The sequence below is a fragment of the Octodon degus genome, unplaced genomic scaffold, assembly GCF_000260255.1.
Source record: "Octodon degus isolate 3935 unplaced genomic scaffold, OctDeg1.0 scaffold00037, whole genome shotgun sequence".
Classification (NCBI taxonomy): Eukaryota; Metazoa; Chordata; class Mammalia; order Rodentia; family Octodontidae; genus Octodon; species Octodon degus.
The window spans coordinates 3,680,731-3,699,497 of NW_004524613.1; the positions used below are offsets into that span (position 1 = coordinate 3,680,731).

The 18,767-nt window shown below is 42.2% G+C and overlaps 1 protein-coding gene across 2 annotated transcripts; it reads left to right on the forward strand.

Moving 5' to 3' along the window:
* Positions 1 to 1,443: 1,443 nt before the first annotated feature.
* On the forward strand, positions 1,444 to 8,343 carry Bpifa1 (BPI fold containing family A member 1). 2 transcript variants are annotated; one of them, XM_004630816.2, is made up of 9 exons: positions 1,444 to 1,475; positions 2,878 to 3,073; positions 3,221 to 3,380; positions 4,588 to 4,695; positions 5,177 to 5,326; positions 6,264 to 6,348; positions 6,891 to 6,954; positions 7,317 to 7,393; positions 8,217 to 8,343. In XM_004630816.2, the coding sequence occupies exons 2-8, from the start codon at positions 2,890 to 2,892 to the stop codon at positions 7,355 to 7,357; spliced, it is 792 nt and encodes a 263-aa protein (XP_004630873.1). In that variant the 5' UTR covers positions 1,444 to 1,475; positions 2,878 to 2,889; the 3' UTR covers positions 7,358 to 7,393; positions 8,217 to 8,343. The 2 variants fall into 2 exon arrangements, with proteins under 2 accessions (XP_004630873.1, XP_023570648.1); XM_023714880.1 differs by lacking the exon at positions 8,217 to 8,343 and adding an exon at positions 7,618 to 7,703.
* The last annotated feature ends 10,424 nt before the right edge of the window (positions 8,344 to 18,767 follow it).

An 18,767-nucleotide genomic window follows, 5' to 3' on the forward strand; every position in this document is an offset into this window, starting at 1 on the left:
AAGAGTAGTAGCAGCCTGATCGGGCCCACAAGAGTTGCACTGAGATAGAAGAGGGGGAAGCCATGTGGAGGGTGACTGGCACACACAAGCTGTGGGACAACCCAGAACTTTCTAGAAGTGACATTCAATTTCAAAGCTCCTGTCCCAGCCCCTGGATGTCCACAGGCTCTAGAGCAGGACTAGGGAGGCTTAGGGAGGGTGTGGCATGAGGGGAAGGCAGAGGGGTTCACTAATCCCAAGGAGGAAGGCAGCCATGGCTTCGGGACTGAGAGGACTTCAGAACTCACTTGCTGCTAGAGTAGCCTCATATGTTCTATGAAGCACAATACCAACCACTCCTGATAAAGGTTAGCTATGGAAAGCATTGGGTACACAGAAGGTGCCTAAGAAGAGTGTGTTTCTTTCTTTTCTCTCCATTTTTACTTCTAAGGTAACAGGTTCTGCAAGGCAAGAGCTGCTCTCACAGTTTCAGGACTTTGATGACTCCCATGCCTCTGTTTCCCCATCTCTAAAGTAGTGTCTTATTGTTCCCATAGGGAAAGGGTATAAGAAAGGACAAAGGGAGGGGCCAGCACATGGATCCCTCAGGCCTGGGAACCCAGAGAGCTTTTTTGAGAACATAAAAGTGGAGATGATGAATTTCACAGTTGTGGAAAATCAAAATGGGCAGAAGGCATGGACAAGGCATTTCATCCTCAGCTGAACACAAGGATTAAGAGCAAGGACCTGGTGTGACTGTCCTGCCCACAGCAACTGCACAGCCCTGGGCACATCACCTCATACTCTGAGCCCCTTTTCCCCCTCACACAGGACTGTGAGGACCTGGCACATGACACAAGCTGAATGGGTGCTGGCTCTTGGCGTTGCTTTTATTGTCATTATTATCCAATGAGTTGAGTACTAATTCACCCACCTCTCTGGATCCCTTGTCTCAGTTTCCTCTTTGGTGAAAGAGGACCAGTAGCCTCCCTGGCCCAGAAGTCTTATCATGCACTAAGGGTTCAGAAAACAGAAAAACCCCACTATGAGACTGAGAGACATCCCAAGATAGGAAAGCCTGATAGAGAAGCAGTCTGACTCTTGACAGAGGAGAAGCAAGATTTCTCCTGAGGTCCCACTGGCTGCCCCTGCCAGCACCCGAACATGATCTGCCTGGTTCTCTGGGAGTGTGGGCCTCACCTCAGCCCCATGCACGACACCATGAAGTCTTGAGTAACAGCCTCATCTCAAGCTTTTCTGTTTAACTTGTGAACCATATAGCTTAGCAGCCTCACCTGCCAAGGTGACTGGCAATTATTTACTTTACAGAGCCCTGCAAGACACCACTGGATGGCACAATTCCCAAATTATCTAGAAATTCATCCAACAGTTCCACATTTCCTGATTCCCATACTATAAAAGAGGCTTCCTCATTGGCAAAGGCAAGCAGAGAGGGAAGGAGACCGGGACAGCGGCTGAGGTCCTGTGAAACCCAGGTGAGACCCACCTCTCCTGCTGTGGCTCTTCTGGCCAGGGAACAAGGATGCCAGGCTCCTTGATGTGGGTAGACATGGACAGATAGCACTTGGGGTTACTTCCTGAGGCCCTTGCAAGGAACTAGGACTCGCCCTGGCCAGGGATGTGGAGACAACCATGCGCTCTGCTTGCCTAAGAGACCGGCAACACTGGTACAGAAATGAGTACTCTAGAGCTCTAAGGCAAGGATTTTAAGGTGAAGTTGATGGTTACCCACAAACAAAATTATTCATATAATTTTGTACATTTTGACGCATTTTTCTAAATCTAGGGTCTTCAGCTGCCACCAGATTTATAAAGGTTGCCCAAATATTCAGTGACAGTTGGTGGAACTTTGCCTCAATTAGTTGGTCATCTCTGGAAGCATAGACACCAACTCTGCCTTTGGACAGTTCTGATGGCTGCCAAACAGACCTGCAAAGTGGTCAGAGGTATCTGTGAAGCAGTCAGTTCATAAGGTCCCCAGACCTCAGGGTCATCCAGTTCATCCATCCATCCAGGGCAGCTTGAGGGAAAAGATAAAGGTGTAAAAAAGAGTAGAGAAAGGTTCTGAAACCTGCCTCAAAGCACAGCACTGCCATCAGTTTGCTGTGTGACCTCGCCAAAGTCACTACTCCTTCCATTCCCTTGATTCTCTATGTACACTGAGGTGCTTGGGTAGGCTCGGGATTTCCCCAGCCCAGGTCTGCATAAGACAGTGGCTGTGTCCACACATCTCTGACACTGTGGCATGAAGGGACATCTAGAGGTCACCACCTAAGCACAAACCAGGGACAGTGGTAAAGTAGCTCAGGTCTTCAGCCTCTAGCGTGTGTGACCCTTCTCATCTGATTTGTTGAAAGAGCAAGTGCTCAAGCTATCTTCAGCAAACCCAGCTGGAAAGTGAATCTGTTGGCCATTTGCCTACTGCAGCCTGGCAGGTCAGATAGATCTGGTTTCGAATCCTCTGGTCACTGTGTGCTTGAGACTTTGGGAGATGACACTAGGTTCCTGATGCCTCAGCTGTGTGATGTAGTAATATGTGCCTACGTCTTAGGATGTAGTGAGGATAAAATTGGTTACAAGGGGACCGGGGAGATGGCTCAGTGGAATAAGCGCTTCCCTGGCAAGTGCAAGGGCCTGAGTTCAAACCCTGGTTCCACAAAAAAAAAAAAAAAAAATTGATTACAAGTAAAGTGACTGTCTTGGTGTCTAACAGAGAGAAATTCCCAACAGAATTAATAATTATAACCAGTGGTTCCCACACACACACACACTCCACTGGTCTAGAGAAGAAAAAGTAAGAAACACCCTCCCAGGGGTTGGGGACAGGCCATTCATAGATGCCTCTGTGTCACCTTAAGTTTGTCATTCTGTCCACAGCTACCAAGAAAAATGTTTCAAATTGGGGCCCTCATTGTCCTCTGTGAGCTGCTGGCCCAGTCCACAGCTCAGCTTGGTGGCCTGCCATTGCCACAGGACCAGAGTTTACCCTTGCCCTTGGGCCAAGGCCTGCCCTCGTACATGACTCCATCTCTGCCCTTGAAGCACAAGGATCCTACAGGAAGCTTGATTGGCGGTGAGTGAGTCTGTGACAGCCTCTTTCACACGTGTGCATGTGTGCATGTGCACATGTGTGTGTGTAATCACTCGATAGGAGGAGGGACAAGAAAGGGTTGGAGATGGCCTGAGGATCTGATCTCCAGAGGCCTTCTGTTCTTTGCAGGCCTCACCAGTGGCCTGCTCTCTGAGGGTCTGTTGAAAGTTCTGGAAAACCTTCCACTCTTGAACATCTTGAAGCCTGGAGATGGCACTTCTGGTGGCCTGCTTGGGAACCTCCTTGGAACATTGACCTCAGGGATCCCTCTCCTGAACAACATAATTGAGTAAGTTGCCCTGAAATAGGGCCCCACCAGCAATCAAAGATCTGCCAGATCCAGACAATGGTCCTGTGGGAGGGGCAGGTAGCTGAGCCAGCAACCAATAGTGCTGAAGACTGGCAAGGAACCCTGGGCCCCCTGCACCAGTAATTGGCCCCAGGTCTCAAGCATGTCCTGGGGTTCCAGAAACATCTATAAGCCTGATGACAACACTTCAAGATCAGTTTAATCATCTCCAGTTCATTGATGGTGGAACTGAGGCCCAGAGACATGCAGAGTAAGGCAGAATGAGGACTCTAACTTACCTAAACCTAAAGCTAGTGACAACAGTGCAGTTTTGTTCTCTACCCCTCTGGATCATTTAGAACTGAAGTGGCCTTTGATATAAGCAAAAGAGGATGAGCATACTCCTCACTGTATCATCACTGTGACTATAAGTAACATGGTGATGAAAAAATTTCATATAGTGCTTCCCATGAGATACCACAAAGCCTGTTAAGCAAGAAGCAATAAAGGACACCTGGGTGTGGGTGTGCTGGCAAAGCCTGGGGTCCTGATAGGGTTGGATAAAAGCCATTTCCATGATCTGACCACCCAGTGATTGCTTCCTGTCCTGAAGACAGATAGACTTCACCATGGCTGACTCAGAGAAGGCTTTCTCTTACTCTTTCTTCTTTTTCCCTGATTCCTGCTCTTCTATTCTCATGATAAACATTGAGGATTGACTCGATATTAAAGGCCATGACAGGATGAATGTTTCCTACCCACAAATGTCTGTGCAAGGTTTATTCTAGTTGTCCACATATCATCCTTTCATCCATTGACCAACCCATCCATCCACTGATTCTTTCTTCCTTTTATCTAACCACTTCCTCTTCTACTCAAACGCCTACATATATCCATGTATCTACCTTCTCATCAACCCATACTCAGCCACTTTCTCTGTGAGGCTCAGAGCTGGCATACAGGATGCAAACAGAACCCAAACATAGTCCCTGTCCAAAACACTGCATAGACTTGAGATGAAGAAAGAGTGTGCATGTCAAGATCTGATCCAGGCACAGATTGGCAAAGATGAGCGTGAGACTGAGAGCCTATATGGCTTCTCGGGGGCAAGCTCTCTCTGACACGGATATGCTTGGGTTAAAGATGGTTTCTGGATTTGGAGCCCAAGGAGCTAATGTTTCTCCCTGTGATATTGCTTGCTGAACAGCTTAAAGATCACTAATCCCCAGCTGCTGGAACTTGGCCTTGTGCAGAGCCCTGATGGCCATCGCCTCTATGTCACTATCCCTCTTGGCCTGGATCTTGAATTGAAATTGTAAGTATGTCCAAGGAGGACAGAAGAGTGACTCACTGAGGGAGACCCTGATGGATGTGGGTAGCCAAAAAGAGGGCACTGGGTGGTAGCACACGCCTGTAGTCCCAGCACTTGAGAGGTTGAGCCAGGAGGATCTCTGTGAGTTTGGGATCAGCCTGGAGGCTACAAAAGTGAGCACAAGTCCATACCATACTACATAGTGAGACCCTGTCTCAAAAAAAAAGGTGGGGACATCATTGGAGTATAACTGATCTGAACCTGAAACTTTAACTTTTTTGATGTTAAGCTGAACACCTTAGATCATGTGGGAAACTCACTAACTGATATGATACAAGTAGGTATCCCTTACCAGGAGGTGAAAAGAATACAACTGTGGGCAAAATTAATAACATGAGGCTAGTGTTCCTGGCAATAAAAAAAAAAACAAACACTTCACTTTGAAATGTGGGGCCACATGCCAGTAAAGCTATCTCCTCTGCAGGCCCATGATTACAAGTCTATTGGAACTGAAACTGAAGCTAAACATCACTGCAGAAGTCTTAGCTGTGAGAGACAACCAGGGGAGGGTCCACCTGGTCCTTGGTGATTGCATCCACTCCCCTGGAAATCTGCACATCTCTATTCTTAAAGGGTGAGACCACAGGGCTCCCTCCTTCAACCCAGAGACAATGGTGGAGGGCATGAGAGGGTGAAAATATGGAATTATGGGAAATGGGTGAGTAAAAAGACAGAAGGCAGAGTGGGTGGGTGGAAGGGTAGATAGATGGGTGAATAGAAGGATGGATGGATGGATTGGTGGCTAGATGGGTAGAAGGAAGGATGGATGGACAGATGTATAAGTAAGTGGATAGGTAAATAGTCACTTATCCTTCATTAAGCCTGGAGGACTGATTTTATGTTGGATTAGACAACAAGAAATCTGAGTTTAACCTGAGCATGGTGGTGCACACCTATAGCCCCACTACTAGCCAAGAGAAGAGGATTTCTTGAACCCCACTCAAGGACAGCCTGGGAAACAGTGAGACTCTATCTCAAAATAATAAAAAAAGAAAGAAAGAAGGAAAGAACATAGAAAGCAAGGAGAAAAAGGAAAGGAAATGAGAGAAATAGAAAGAAAGAAAGAAAGAGAGAGAGAGAGAGAGAGAGAGAGAGAGAGAGAGAGAGAGAGAGAGAGAAGCAAGGAAGAAGGATTCTGAGCTTAAGCCTCCCTATTCTAGGTTGCTTATTTCAGTTACTTGTTACATGGGGAGACTGAATACATACAACCTGCAAGTCATTAAGAACTTGGCTAAGATTCACTGAACACACAACTGTTTCATGTGTGTCATCTCAAAGCCTTGTGATATATTAAACAATGATTTCCTAAACCCTGTTTACACATTGGTGGATTCTGCAAAGTCTTGCTTGTCCTGGAACTGTGTGTGCTGCTCTGAGGAGCCTCACTTTCTGCAGATAGGGTGTGCTCCTGAGGGTGAGTTCACAAGCTGAGTCTCTATTACTGCTGCCGAGAATAAGGGTGGACAACGGCCCTTTGAGGACTTCTCCAAGCCATGGCTTTTCTCTTCCAGAGTTGTTCCTCTGCCTGTTCAAGGCCTTCTAGATGGCATCACAGATATCCTCAATAAAGTCCTCCCTGAGCTGGTGCAGGGCAAGGTAAGAGGGTGAGAGTGAGGCCTCTGCTCCATGAGGCCTCAAGTGTCCCAAGCTGAAAAATAGGTTGTGGAAGAGCTAATCTCAATTCATCAATGTGCCCATCTGTTTCATCTTTCTCAGCTTCTTCTTTATCTTCCTCCAAATCCATTGATTGGCTCCAGCTCCAGGCCGGCTCCTATGCATGTCTATGTCACAGTGGACTGCCCTGAGAATTCCCTGCCCAGCCCCCTGTGGCCAGAGACAGGAAGCCTTCCAGCCACACTCAGGAGTCTCCTATAATCAGAAACTCATCCCTCCCAGGACACTCCACAAACAGTCATCAGAGAGGGCACCCCAGGCTGGTTGTGTAACTTGGGGCACTTTACAACACCCCCTGCCTTTAATTTCTGTTCTTCTTAATGTGTACGTGTAAAGATTAATCCAGTCAACACTCAGACATAGAATATTGAGAGAAAAATTTCCCTAGAAAACCCACCCTGGTTTTTCCTGGCTGCTATTCCTTGAGGGTGCCCTTGGCCTCACTCCTCTCTGCCTCTGTGTAGGTGTGCCCTCTGGTCAACGAGGTGCTCAGACACTTGGATGTCACCCTGGTACATGATATTGCTGGTAAATATGCTTCCAAGCCTTTTCTTCCCCCTGTAGAAACAGTGATATCCCCAAGGTGTTTTGTGCCTACACACTATGGGACCATTATGTCCATCGGGCCCCAACTTTCCCTGTTTGGAATTTCTTTGTTTCTTTGAATGATCTATATAATTTTGAGGTAGATAGCCTGCCTCTCCCTCAGTTCTGACCTTAAGAACAACAGGGCTGTGTAGTAGAAGGAGGCCCACCCCCTCCTACACCTGAGCTCTGCTGGGTTTCCAGTGCTCCTATTCTGTGGTCCTGTGTCTTGAAGGAGTGTGGGCTCCTCGTCAGCCTCTTCCTCTCCAGATCATTCATCTCAGTCTGGTGATTTTATTTTCCAGAATTACTGATCCATGGACTACAATTTGTCTTCAAGATCTAGGCCTCCCAGAAAGGGAACCGGTGCTCTGCTGAGCTAGTAAGTGCTATTCCTTGTACCACAGGATGTGAGGGTGGCTATATTCTGATAGAAAGCAGCAGGGAGGATGGAGGAAATACCTGATAGAAATGTTTATATGAGCTCACAGTTTTGAAGGGTCAGTGCATGACTGATTGGCCCTCCTTTTTTGGTGAGGTAGTACATCATGGTAGGAGCACATGGAGAGTAAAACCACTCCCTGAAGCTCTGCTCTCTCCTTCAAGGAAACACCTCTAGGGACCTGAAGACCTGAAGAACCCCATGCCCTAAGGGTTCCACCACCCAACAGCACCACCTAGGGACCAAGCCCTCAACACAGGGCCTTTGGAGAACATTTGAGATACAAATTATAGCAACATCCAGGGACCACCAGAGCAAGCATGAGGTCATGAGTTCAATTCTCATACCTTCAAAAAAAATAAAGAGACAAACACTCACACAGACACACACAGGAGTATGCAGAGATGTCCACAGAAATCTGGTAGAAGTAGAAAGACACAGGTGCCACAACAGCACAGCCACAAAGAGAAACATACATGATCATGGACACGGACACATGCATACACACACACACATACATGCCAGACAAAAACATACATGATACAGATACAGATATCCTCATACCTGCACACTCATGAATGCATGAGCACGTATGCAGACACTGCATGCAAGCCTACATAGATACGGTCATAACTCACTCAAACATAGGCACAAGGAGCCTCCAACCTCAGGCTCCTCTCTTCCCACCGGAGGGCAGGTTTGGTGTTGGGCCAGCACCAGTAAGATCGGTGACCTTACATCTTCTACACTCTCCTCCCTACAGGACCATGTCTTGCTGCTCACTGCATCACTCCCTCCCAGCTTCCAGAAGGATGGCCCATGTGCTGACAAGGGACAAAGCTACTTTCTCCCCAGGGAACCTTCTCACTATCCGTTCTCACAGCCATGAGAGCATCCCTTGATCCATACCGAATAAACGTGCTCTTCTTTGCACTAAGGTCTCGTTCTTCACCATCACGTGCAAGTGAATGGCCTAGAAAGAGCCCCAGCCTGGGTGGTGGGAACCACCAACCAGAGCTTCAAAATATACATCACAGACCTAAATGGTCTTAAGAGATGTTCAGGACTGTGTAGATTTCCAATAACTGTCTTACTCTCCTCAGGAGGATGCCCAGGGGCCTGGGCAGAGGGCACAGATGATGACACACAAAGCTGCCAACAAGACATTAAGGAGGTGGGCCATGAGTGTGTGCATGGGGAGCAGGTCAGGCTCCTGTCTGTTTCTCAGGCTGGGGATCTCCAAGGGGACCAGAATGTAGGCAGCTGAATTGATTCCAGCAGGAAGAGTGCCTCGGCTGTAACTAGAAAGTGTGATGTTAGCCCCCTGGGGGGCCCTGAAGGACCCATTCAAGAAGTGGAGGGACACAGGTCATGCATCATCTGCTTACTTGGACTTAGTCTTACTGTCCTATTTTCTATTGTCTGAGGGAAATGAAAATAGAAGTGACACAAAGGGAAGGTGGAAAGAAAGCTACTCTGGTCCAAAGTGTTAACTGCTGAGGATTTGAGAAAGTCATCTAAAACGGTTATTGGACTTGTAAATTAAATGACTATCAATGCCTTGGGTGAGAGGCATAGTATTGAAGGAAAATTGAGTCAACAGTTGCAAAGAGCTCAAGATAAGAAAGAAAATTTTACTGATGCTAGTGGAACCCAGAGGAGTTATCTCCAACATCAGAGGTGTTGATTACAGAGGCCTTGTCTTATTTATAGAGTGGCAAACAGAAGTCACAAGAATGAGATAAGCTTTTGTTGAAGGTCATGGTACAGTGGGATCTTGTGGCAAGCATAGTTGTACATAGCAAAGTTGTTTTTAGCACATTCGCAAAAGTTTCAGTTTGATGACATATCACATGATTTAACTGAGTTCAATGACAGAACTAAATGACTACAACTTTATTGAACAAAATAGCTGTAGTTAGGTCAGGATTTCTGCTTCAATATTATTTTGAAAGAAGAAGCTTGATTTTAAGGCAGTAAAGAGGAAGTTGAGACTGTGCATAATTAGGAAAAATTGGATGCTTTGTGGTATTTCAACTGACCCTGTTTTAGTTTTTCACTTTCCAGCCCCCATGAAGTTCTGAACCAAAATCCCACTGTCATAAACTACTCTATGCTGCCTACAGTAGGAAGCTTCTGGCTTGGCTTTGCCTTGAGTGATTGCATTTTATAAAGCAGCAGTTTAAGAGCTAGCCAAATAGCTCAGTGGGTTAAAGCACCTGCAACCAGGCGCAGGGGTCATGGGTTCGATCCCTGGGCCTGCTGTGGCAGCTCTGCCCCCAGGGGGCCCTGAGATGGCAATTGAGACTGGGCATGGTGGCATGCACTTGTAATCCCAGCACTTGGAGAATCAGTACAAGTCTGATCTACTTGAGACCCTGAACACTCTGTAGACCCTTCCCTAAAATACAGAAAATAATAAAATAAAGCAGCAGTTTGAACATTTTTAGGGCAAGTAATGAGGCAGAATGACTTGATATCATCTTTGTACAAATAGCCACCAAGATTTAGACACACCAACTCATAAAAGCAAAACAACTCTCAGCTTTACCACACAATCATAAGGCATAAACTGCAAAGTAAATTAATCTTACCAATCAAAATCTGCCACCTTTAAACTTTTCAAATTAATCAAGAACACTGAACTTATATTTAAGTTATATCAGAGAAAACAAGTACCATGAGCTTATCAGACATACCAGATCAATAAAAACTGGGCCAAGGAGATAGCTCAGCGGTCTAAGTGCCTGTCTAGGCAAGCACAAGGACCCAGGTTTGATCCCTGGTATCACATGGTGCACACATGAGGCTGCTTGCTCAGTACAATCATAGCTGAGTACTAAACTGTACAAGCAGAGACTGCAGGTACACATGATAAAGAATACAGATGTCACAAGAATAGCTTAGAAAAGCCACTAAAATAAGTACAATAACTTATAACAATACTGGTTAACTCTAACAAACTCTGGACAGGCAGAAGAAATCCAATTTCCAAAACTTGCATGTCATGTTTTTAAAATATCCAATATTCAACACAAAGCTATTAAATATTCAAAGAAAGAAGACAATAGCCTGTCCCTGAAGAATCCCAGATGTTGGACTTACTAGACAAAACCTTAAATTTACTATTTTAAATATAAAGAGCATATGTCTAAGAAAGCAATTTTACAAACTAAAGAAATTGTTAGAACAACATCTTCAAAAGAAAACATCAATAATATGACAGAAGTTATTGAAAAAGAATGAAACAGAAAAAATGGAGCTAAAAATCACACTATTTTTTATTTTTTTTATTTTTTTGACATCAGTTATTTTATTTTAAAGAAAATAAATAAAAACAATGGTACAAAATCTCAACACAAGATTTTAGGAGAGTAACAATGGTTAGTACATTGTGTATTGTTACTGCCAAAGTAGTTTCTCATATTACAAGATATAGGCAAGAAATAATAAATAAACAACATAGGTACAAACCTTTTTTTTTAAGTCAACAGAAAATGGAAATATACTTTTTAAAGTTTCTAATACTAGAAGATATACAATGTCTTTTAAATAAATTGTAAGTCAAAGATATAGTATAAATCTTAGAACAAAAATTAAGATTAAGCAATATTCAGAAAATTAAATGTTTCCAAACAATTGAACTAAGAAAAAGTTTTCATGATAGCAAAGAAGTACTAAGAGTAAAACATAAGATAAATACTGGAATGGCAAGTAAATGACCAGCACTTCTAACAGTTTGAGGATAGGATATCGCACAAAGTTCTAGTGTGTTGTGGACATGCATAATGACCGTGACAGTTACTGGTGGCTAGGCGTCACTTGTGGAACTGAGCTACAGCTATTTCTTTGAAATCCACCCTGTAGACTCAGGTGGAATCATAACTCATCAATGGAAGAGAAGTCCTTTGTAGGGTGTGCTGGTGAAAATATTCTGCTGCTGAACACAAAAGAATAACTGAAAGACTACTATTGCATAGCTCTTATTCTCCTTTGTTTAATTGTTTGCCCTATTTGGCATGTTGTTTCCATTCTCATTCATGGGGCTATGACCAATATGCTCCCTCTCTAGAACATCATTTAGTAATCACACTAACTAAAATGAAAAATTCACCAAAAAAGCTAAACAACAGATTTCAGCAAGCTGAAGAATCAACAAGTTTGAAGGTCAATGAATTGATATTTTCCAATCTGAGGATTGGACATAGAAAGATAAATAAATATACATCTTCAAAAACTTGCCATCAAGAACACTACCTGCACATCATGGTAGCCATAGGAGAGGAGAGAAAATATGTGAAAGAAATAGCAATGAAATTTTAACAGTTTTGATTAAAAAAGATTCTCAACACATTCAAAAATCTCCATGAAGAAGAAGTCTGAAGAAACTTGCACTAAGGCTCATCATAAAACACTTTCAAAAGGCAAAGACAAACATTGCCACTCCAGCCCCTATAATTGAGACACCTAGAAAACAAAAGCTTGGTGAAAAGAAAAAAGAAGTAGATCTCTGGGAATTAGGAGGGAGCTCACAGGAAAACTAGAAAGTCAGAGAACTGGAGAAATGAAACACAATGCAGAAAAAAGAATAAAACATTCAGGAAAGGAACCCTGAATCCCAGGGTGATGGAGACCTACAATTCTGATGCCCAGAGCAGGGACCTAAAATCCTTGGGCTGTGAGTTTTTAACTTTTTAGTCTACTTAAAATGAAAAGTGTGGGAAGTGGGGAAGGTATGAGCAGGAAGAAGTTTTTCCAAGGATACCTGGAGAAGAGAGGGGAGAGAAGCATAGAAATAAGGAATAAGGAATAAGGGTGAGTCTTCCTGCTGTGAACAAGCTATTTTATCTGGAAGTAAAATGGGCTAAAATTCCTCAGCTGAGGAGCAACAATACATACATCTCCTCTAAAGTCTACTTAAATGCTCCGGGGCTTGTGTGCCAAGAAAAGACCTAACAAAGATGTTACAAGAGGTGACCAAATACAATCCATGGCTTCCTCAGACAGGCCCTATAGATACTAATAATTGGGAAAGAGTAGGAAAAAATCTTCAAAAGGCACAGAGCAGTGGACACATCATTTCCCGGGAAACATTCTCAACTTGGAGCCTAGTGTGTTCAGTTTTGAGCCTGTTTACAGACTTCACTATCAACAGCTTCTGATTTGGACACCAAGGAAATAAAAGAGCTCCCAGCAGAGGAATCTGCTGGAAAAGTCCTTTAAAAGGGACATCTCAGTAGGAGCTGGAGCCTTTAGGAAAAAAAAGTAGGGTTTACTGAGAAACTTGTGGGTTTTAAAGGGAGCAGCATCCACAAAAGGGGGAAATAACTGGCACCACTTCTTGCTTCTGATTGGAATTCAAGGAGACGACAAGGGTGAGAAGATTCTACTAGAAAGTACTTCTGTACTTCTCAGATACAGAAGTCTTTGCAAAGTGGTCAGTCGCCACCCTCAGAGGTGTTTGGGGAGAGACCAATTTTGCCTACAAGGCTTGGAAAAAACAAACCAGCACAAATCTGTTGTGACCTCTACAGACTGTCTCTTTCTAGAACATCTGTCAGTACTCTTTGTAGGGTTAGTTTGGTGATCATGAATTTCTTCAGTTGTACTTTGTCATGAAAGAATCTTATCTTGCCATTGAATTTGATAGGTAGTTTTGTAGAGTATATCAATCTGGGTTGGAAGTTGTTTTCTTTCAGGACCTGAAATACTTGACTCCAAGCTCTTTATTTGATGGTTTGTGTTGAAAAATATGCTTTGATTCTGATGCACTTTCCATTATGGGTGATCTGGTTCCTCTCTCTAACAGCTCTTAATATTCTGCTCTGTTGCTAAATCCCTAGGATCTTGATTATTATGTGTCTAGGTGTAGATTTATCTTGATTATGGCTGTTTGGAGTTCTATATGACTCTCTAAGTATATGTTGGATTCTTTTCTTATGCTTGAAAATTTTTCTGCTACTACTTCTGCAAGTAGTCTTTTTATGTCATTTGGACTGACTCCTGATGTTTGGTTAACACCTTTTAGTCTTATATTGTTTTTCTCAGCATCATCTTGTAGCTGCTGAATTGCTATTTCCTGGTTCCTTGTTAATTATAAGAGATCTTTCCTTTCATGTTCATTAGCTGCACCATTGTCTTCAAGGTCTAAAAGGCTATCTTCAGTTTCATCCAAGTAGTTTTTCCAGCTTTTAAATGAATTATCAATTTCCTGGATATCTGCTTGAATCTGTTTCATGCATTCTAATTATTTCCTGTAGTGTTTGTTCAATGTTTCCATCATTTTTCTATTCCCCTCTCTCTTTTTTCAAATCTATGTCTTCTTTAGCTGTGCTGAGCAATTCTTTCATGATTGTTTTGATTTCTTTTTGGACCTAATAGATTATTTCTGATCTTATTTCTTCTATAGCCTGATGGACTTATTTCTTTACCTTGGTTGCTACCATTTTAGAAACATCAGGTGTGTGCTCCCCGGGACCCTGAAGCTGCCTGGCATCTGCCTAAATTCTCAGATGTTGGGGCTGGGTGCCTGCACAACTGCAACGCATGCGTGTTGTGGCCCTTGGGGCGCACCTCACCAGGATCCCACCCATACCCTGCATTGTCCTAAGTTCTCAGATCCCTAATGCTCTTTTCAGTGAGCTTGTTATTCATTTACAGGAAGATTATTGATTTTTGAGAGGTGATTGTTTTATCCTGATACACTACTGAATCTGGTTGTTAAATCTAGGAATCTTTTGATGGAATTTTGGGTTCTTTTATATAAAGTATTGTGTCATCTGTAAATAATATTTTAGCTTCTTCATTTTCTATCCTAACTTTTTTTATTTCTTTCTCTTGGCTAATTGATCTGGCTAATGTTTCCAGAAATATATTGTGTGTAAGAGTGGTGATAGTGCGCATATAAGAAATGATCGTTATTTCTGATTTTAGAAGAAAGCTTTCAGTTTGGGGCTATTTAGTGTAAGGTTGGCTGTTTGTTTGTCATAGATGGCTTTTATCAAATTGAGATAATGGACTTCCATTCCAATATTCTGCAGGTTTCTTAAAAATCATGAATGAGGGCCAGGGAGATAGCTCAGCAGTCTAAGCACCTGCCTGGCAAGTGCAAGGACCCAGGTGCAATCCCTGGTACCACATGCCATGCTGGCCCTGCTCCAGACACACTGAGCTGGCCACAAAAACTGGGTGTGGTGGCACACACCTGTAATCCCAGAGCTGGGGAGTCTGAAACAGGAGCATCACTACAAGTCCGAGGTGGGTAGGGAGACCCTGTGCCAAATACATAAATAAACACTTTTTTTTTAAAAACATGAATGGGTGTGGGACTTTGTTAAATTCTTTTTCTGTATCTGTTGAGATGAAGATGTGGGTTTTGTCCTCGGTTCTGTTAATGCGGTGCATTACACTATTGATTTGTCCTTGATGATATGCTACATTCTGTTTCCCAGTATCTTACTGAGAATTTTTGCATCAACAATCAGGGAGATTGGCCTGTATTTCTCTTTTTTTGTTTGGATCCTTCTCTTGTTTTGGTACCAGGATAATGCCTGCTTCCAGGAACAAGTTTTGGAATATTTCTTCTCTTTCAATTCCATTAGAGAATGTGATGAATAGTGACATTAAATTTCCTCTAAATTTAAATTTTGAGTTCAATGTGTTCCTTGTATGCAAAATATTGTTGGATACCGTTTCTTCATCCATTCTTCCAGTTTGCTTCTTTTGAATGGTGAGTTGAGACCATTTACACTGATGGTTATAACTGATAGGTATTATCTTATTTTTTCATGTTATTGTACTGTTCTTAGTTCCATGCTGGTAGCTGGTAGTTTTAAAATTACTTCTTCAATTTCATTGGCTGATATTGGCTTATTTAGAATTTTTATATTTTCTTGATTCAGCTTTGGTAATTGATATGCTTCTAGTGATCCATCCATTTCTTTCTTTCTTTTTTTTTTTTTTTAGGGAAGGGTCTAGATTGGACTCTTAGTGATCCACCTGTTTACAGCCTCCCAAGAACTGGGATTACAGGCACATGCCATCATGCCCAGTCTCAATTGATGTCTCAGTGTGCCCTGGGGGTGGGGCCAGCACAGCAGGCCTGGGGATTGAACCTTGGTCCCTGTGCCTACTTGCAGGTGCTTTAATCCACTGAGCTATTTGGCCAGCCCTGTCCATGTCTTTTGTGTTTTCCATTTTATTATGGCACAAGTTTTCAAAGTAGGTATTAATGAGATACTTGAATTTCTGCATTGTGATTTCAACATTTTCATTCCTAATTTTATGGATTTAAGTATTTTCTTTATTTTTCATAAGGTTTATTTTTTATTTTATTTAATTCTTCAAAGAATCACCTCCATTTATTGATTCTTTGTGTTGTTTCTTAGTCTGAATTGCACTAATTTCTACTACAGTCTTTATAGTTTCCTCCTTCGTACAAGCTTTGAGCTTAACTTATTCTTCTTTTTCAACAATATTGCAAGGACCGGTCTTATAGCTCAGCAGACTAAAGTGCCCACTTAGGCAGAGCACAGCAGCTGGGGTTTGATCCCTGGTGTACCGTGCTGGCCTCGCCCCCTGGGGTGCACTGAGACTGCAATTGAGACTGGGTGTGGTGGCACATGTGCCTGTAAACTCAGCACTTGGGAGGCTGAAAAACAGGAGAATCACCATGAGTCCAACCTACGTAATGAGACCCTGTAGATCCTGTATGCCCTGTACTAAATGCAAAAGAAAAAAGAGAGAGAATATTGAAGTTCAATGTTAGGTTATTTATTTGAGCTTGCTCTGTTTTTCTGATGTGAGATTTCATCTCTATAAATTTCCCTCATTATAATGCTTTTATTGCACCCCATAACCTCTATGGACCACATTGTTTAATTGTTCAAACTGCCTAATTTCTTCTTTAATTTCAGCTGTGATCCATTGTTGTTCTGATGGATTTTATTTAACTTTCATGTACTTATGGAATTTTGTGTTTTCTTTTGCCTTTTATTTCAGTATGATCTGATAATATGTGTGGAATAATTTCAATTATTTTACATTCACTTAAGCCTGTTTAACGGCTAGTGTGTGGTCTGCTTTGGAGAAAGTCCCATGTGTTGCTAAGAAGAATATATCCTCTGTGGTTGTAGGGTCAAACACTGTAGATATGTACTAAGTCCATTTGTTCAAACCTTTGTTTGAACAAAGGTTTGTTTCAGCTCTGATATTTTTTGTTCATTTTTTTAATGTAGTTATCTGCCTATTTGTGACAGTGAGGTATTGATACTTCCCATTATGATTGTATTCAGGCTTATCTTATTTTTTCACATTCATTAATGTTTGTTTTATATAGTTGGGTACACTGGTATTTGGTACATATATATTTGTGATTGTTATCTCTTCCTCTTGGATCGTTGCCTTAACAAATACGTAGTGACCATCTTTGTTTCTTCTGATCAGTCTTGACATGAAATCCTCTTTGTCTGCAAATAGAATAACTAACCCTGATTTTTCTCAGGGTCATATCACATGGAATATTCTTTTCCATCTTTTGTCTTTCAGTCTATGCATTTGTTTTTTACTTGAATATGTTCCTTGTATGCAAAATATTGTTGGATACTGTTTCTTCATCCATTCTTCCAGTCTGCCTCTTTTGAATGGTGAGTTGAGACCATTTACACTGATGGCTATAGCTGATATATATTGTCTTATTTTTTCACATTATTGTTTTTTAAATTAATTTTATTGAGAAAGAAATAGCAATGAGACAGTTTCAAAACAGGTTAGTAGGATGGTTACAATAATTAATACATTACATATTGTTGTCTTCATAGTAGTTATCCATAGTACAAAATACAGACATAGAATCTGTCTAAACACTATTAGTACAAATCTTCCTTCTCATTTAACTAGAGAAAGTAGCTGTCTATCTAATCTAACTAATTTGTTTTTTGTTTGTTTTTTTGGCAGAACCAGGGATTGAACTCAGGCCCTTGTGCTTGCCAGGCAAGTGTTTATTCTACTGAGCCATCTCCCTGGCCCCTAGTTCCATGTTCTTATCTTTTGTTTAATTGCTTGTCCTGCTTGACATTTTTTTTTTCCTATTAGTGTTCCTGTGTTTGTCATCTTCATTACCTTGTTCTAATATATCCTTCAGAGCCTCTTGTAGAGCTGGTTTGTTGGTCATGAATTTCTTCAGTTATTCTTTGTAACGCAAGAATATAATTTTTCCATTGATTTTGAAAGATAGTTTTGTGGGGGGTACATCAATCTGGGTTGAAGATTATTTTCTTTTAGGGCTTGAAATACTTCACTCCAAGTTCTTAATTTGAGGATTTGTGTTGAGAAGTCTTCTGTGATTCTTATGGGTTTCCCCCAGCCATTTATCAATGATACTTTAATAAGGGAAAAGAAAAGAAAAGGGGGAAGCCATACTTATCTGCTTTTACTCTGTATGTCTTTGTCCCCTTTGCATAAGGCTGGTTCACATAGCTCACTGCCTCCTGGCTCTTATTGTTACTGTTACTTCAGACTTTTCCATACTACTAGTTCTGACTTTGTATCATGTGTACCCTAGACAGAGTCCTCCTGTGCTGCTGGAGATCTCATTTCTCTCTGGACCCTAAGTCTTATCAATGGGAGGGAGTGAGAACTGGTCTTGAACTCTCCTCCTGCCAGTCACTGCAGCTCCAGGTCAATGGCATGAGCAGTGAATCCATTTGGGAACTTCCTGCTACTGGTTGCTGCTGGTTGTTCTCTTCTAGAGGGTTAACAACCTAAGTTTGCAGACCAAAAATTAGAGAAAAATGTTTGCAAGGACAGCCAACATTTTAACCCTAGTCTTTCAAGGTCAGTGAAGACTCAAGACGTAGGAGAACCTGTACTGTAACATCATGTAATTCAGTTGTGTCCCAAATTTTCTGATCAAGGATATTACGGGGCCACAGAGGAAAGAGATCAATAACATAGAGTGTGCCTAAGGAGAGTCACATGGAGCGAAAACGTTCTCTCAGGGAGAGAGCAAATTGGTCAAGCAATGGCTGTGACTCATCCACATGGCTGACACTGACAAAGGATCTACAAATTGAGGAACAGGGTTTCAGGATAAATCCTGAGGGGATTCAACTGACTTTCTTAGATACAAGAGCTACATTTCTTGTTATATAGGTCTTGCTTTATCTTGCTCTTAACGATCCAGCAGAAAAGTATAAAAATGAAATATAAAAAGTAAAGCCATATTAATATGCTGAGCTGTAAAAGGCTCAAGTCAACAACTTCTGAAATTGACAGTCTTATGGAAAACCCACTATTATTATGGACTACTGGACTA

What these genes read in the sequence shown, in the direction of transcription:
- Bpifa1 (XM_004630816.2), top strand. Translation starts at nt 2,890, where the DNA reads ATGTTTCAAATTGGGGCCCTCATTGTCCTCTGTGAGCTGCTGGCCCAG. An exon ending in TACAGGAAGCTTGATTGGCG is followed by an intron (nt 3,074 to 3,220) that starts GTGAGTGAGTCT and finishes TGTTCTTTGCAG; the next exon opens with GCCTCACCAGTGGCCTGCTC. An exon ending in CCTGGTACATGATATTGCTG is followed by an intron (nt 6,955 to 7,316) that starts GTAAATATGCTT and finishes TTTATTTTCCAG; the next exon opens with AATTACTGATCCATGGACTA.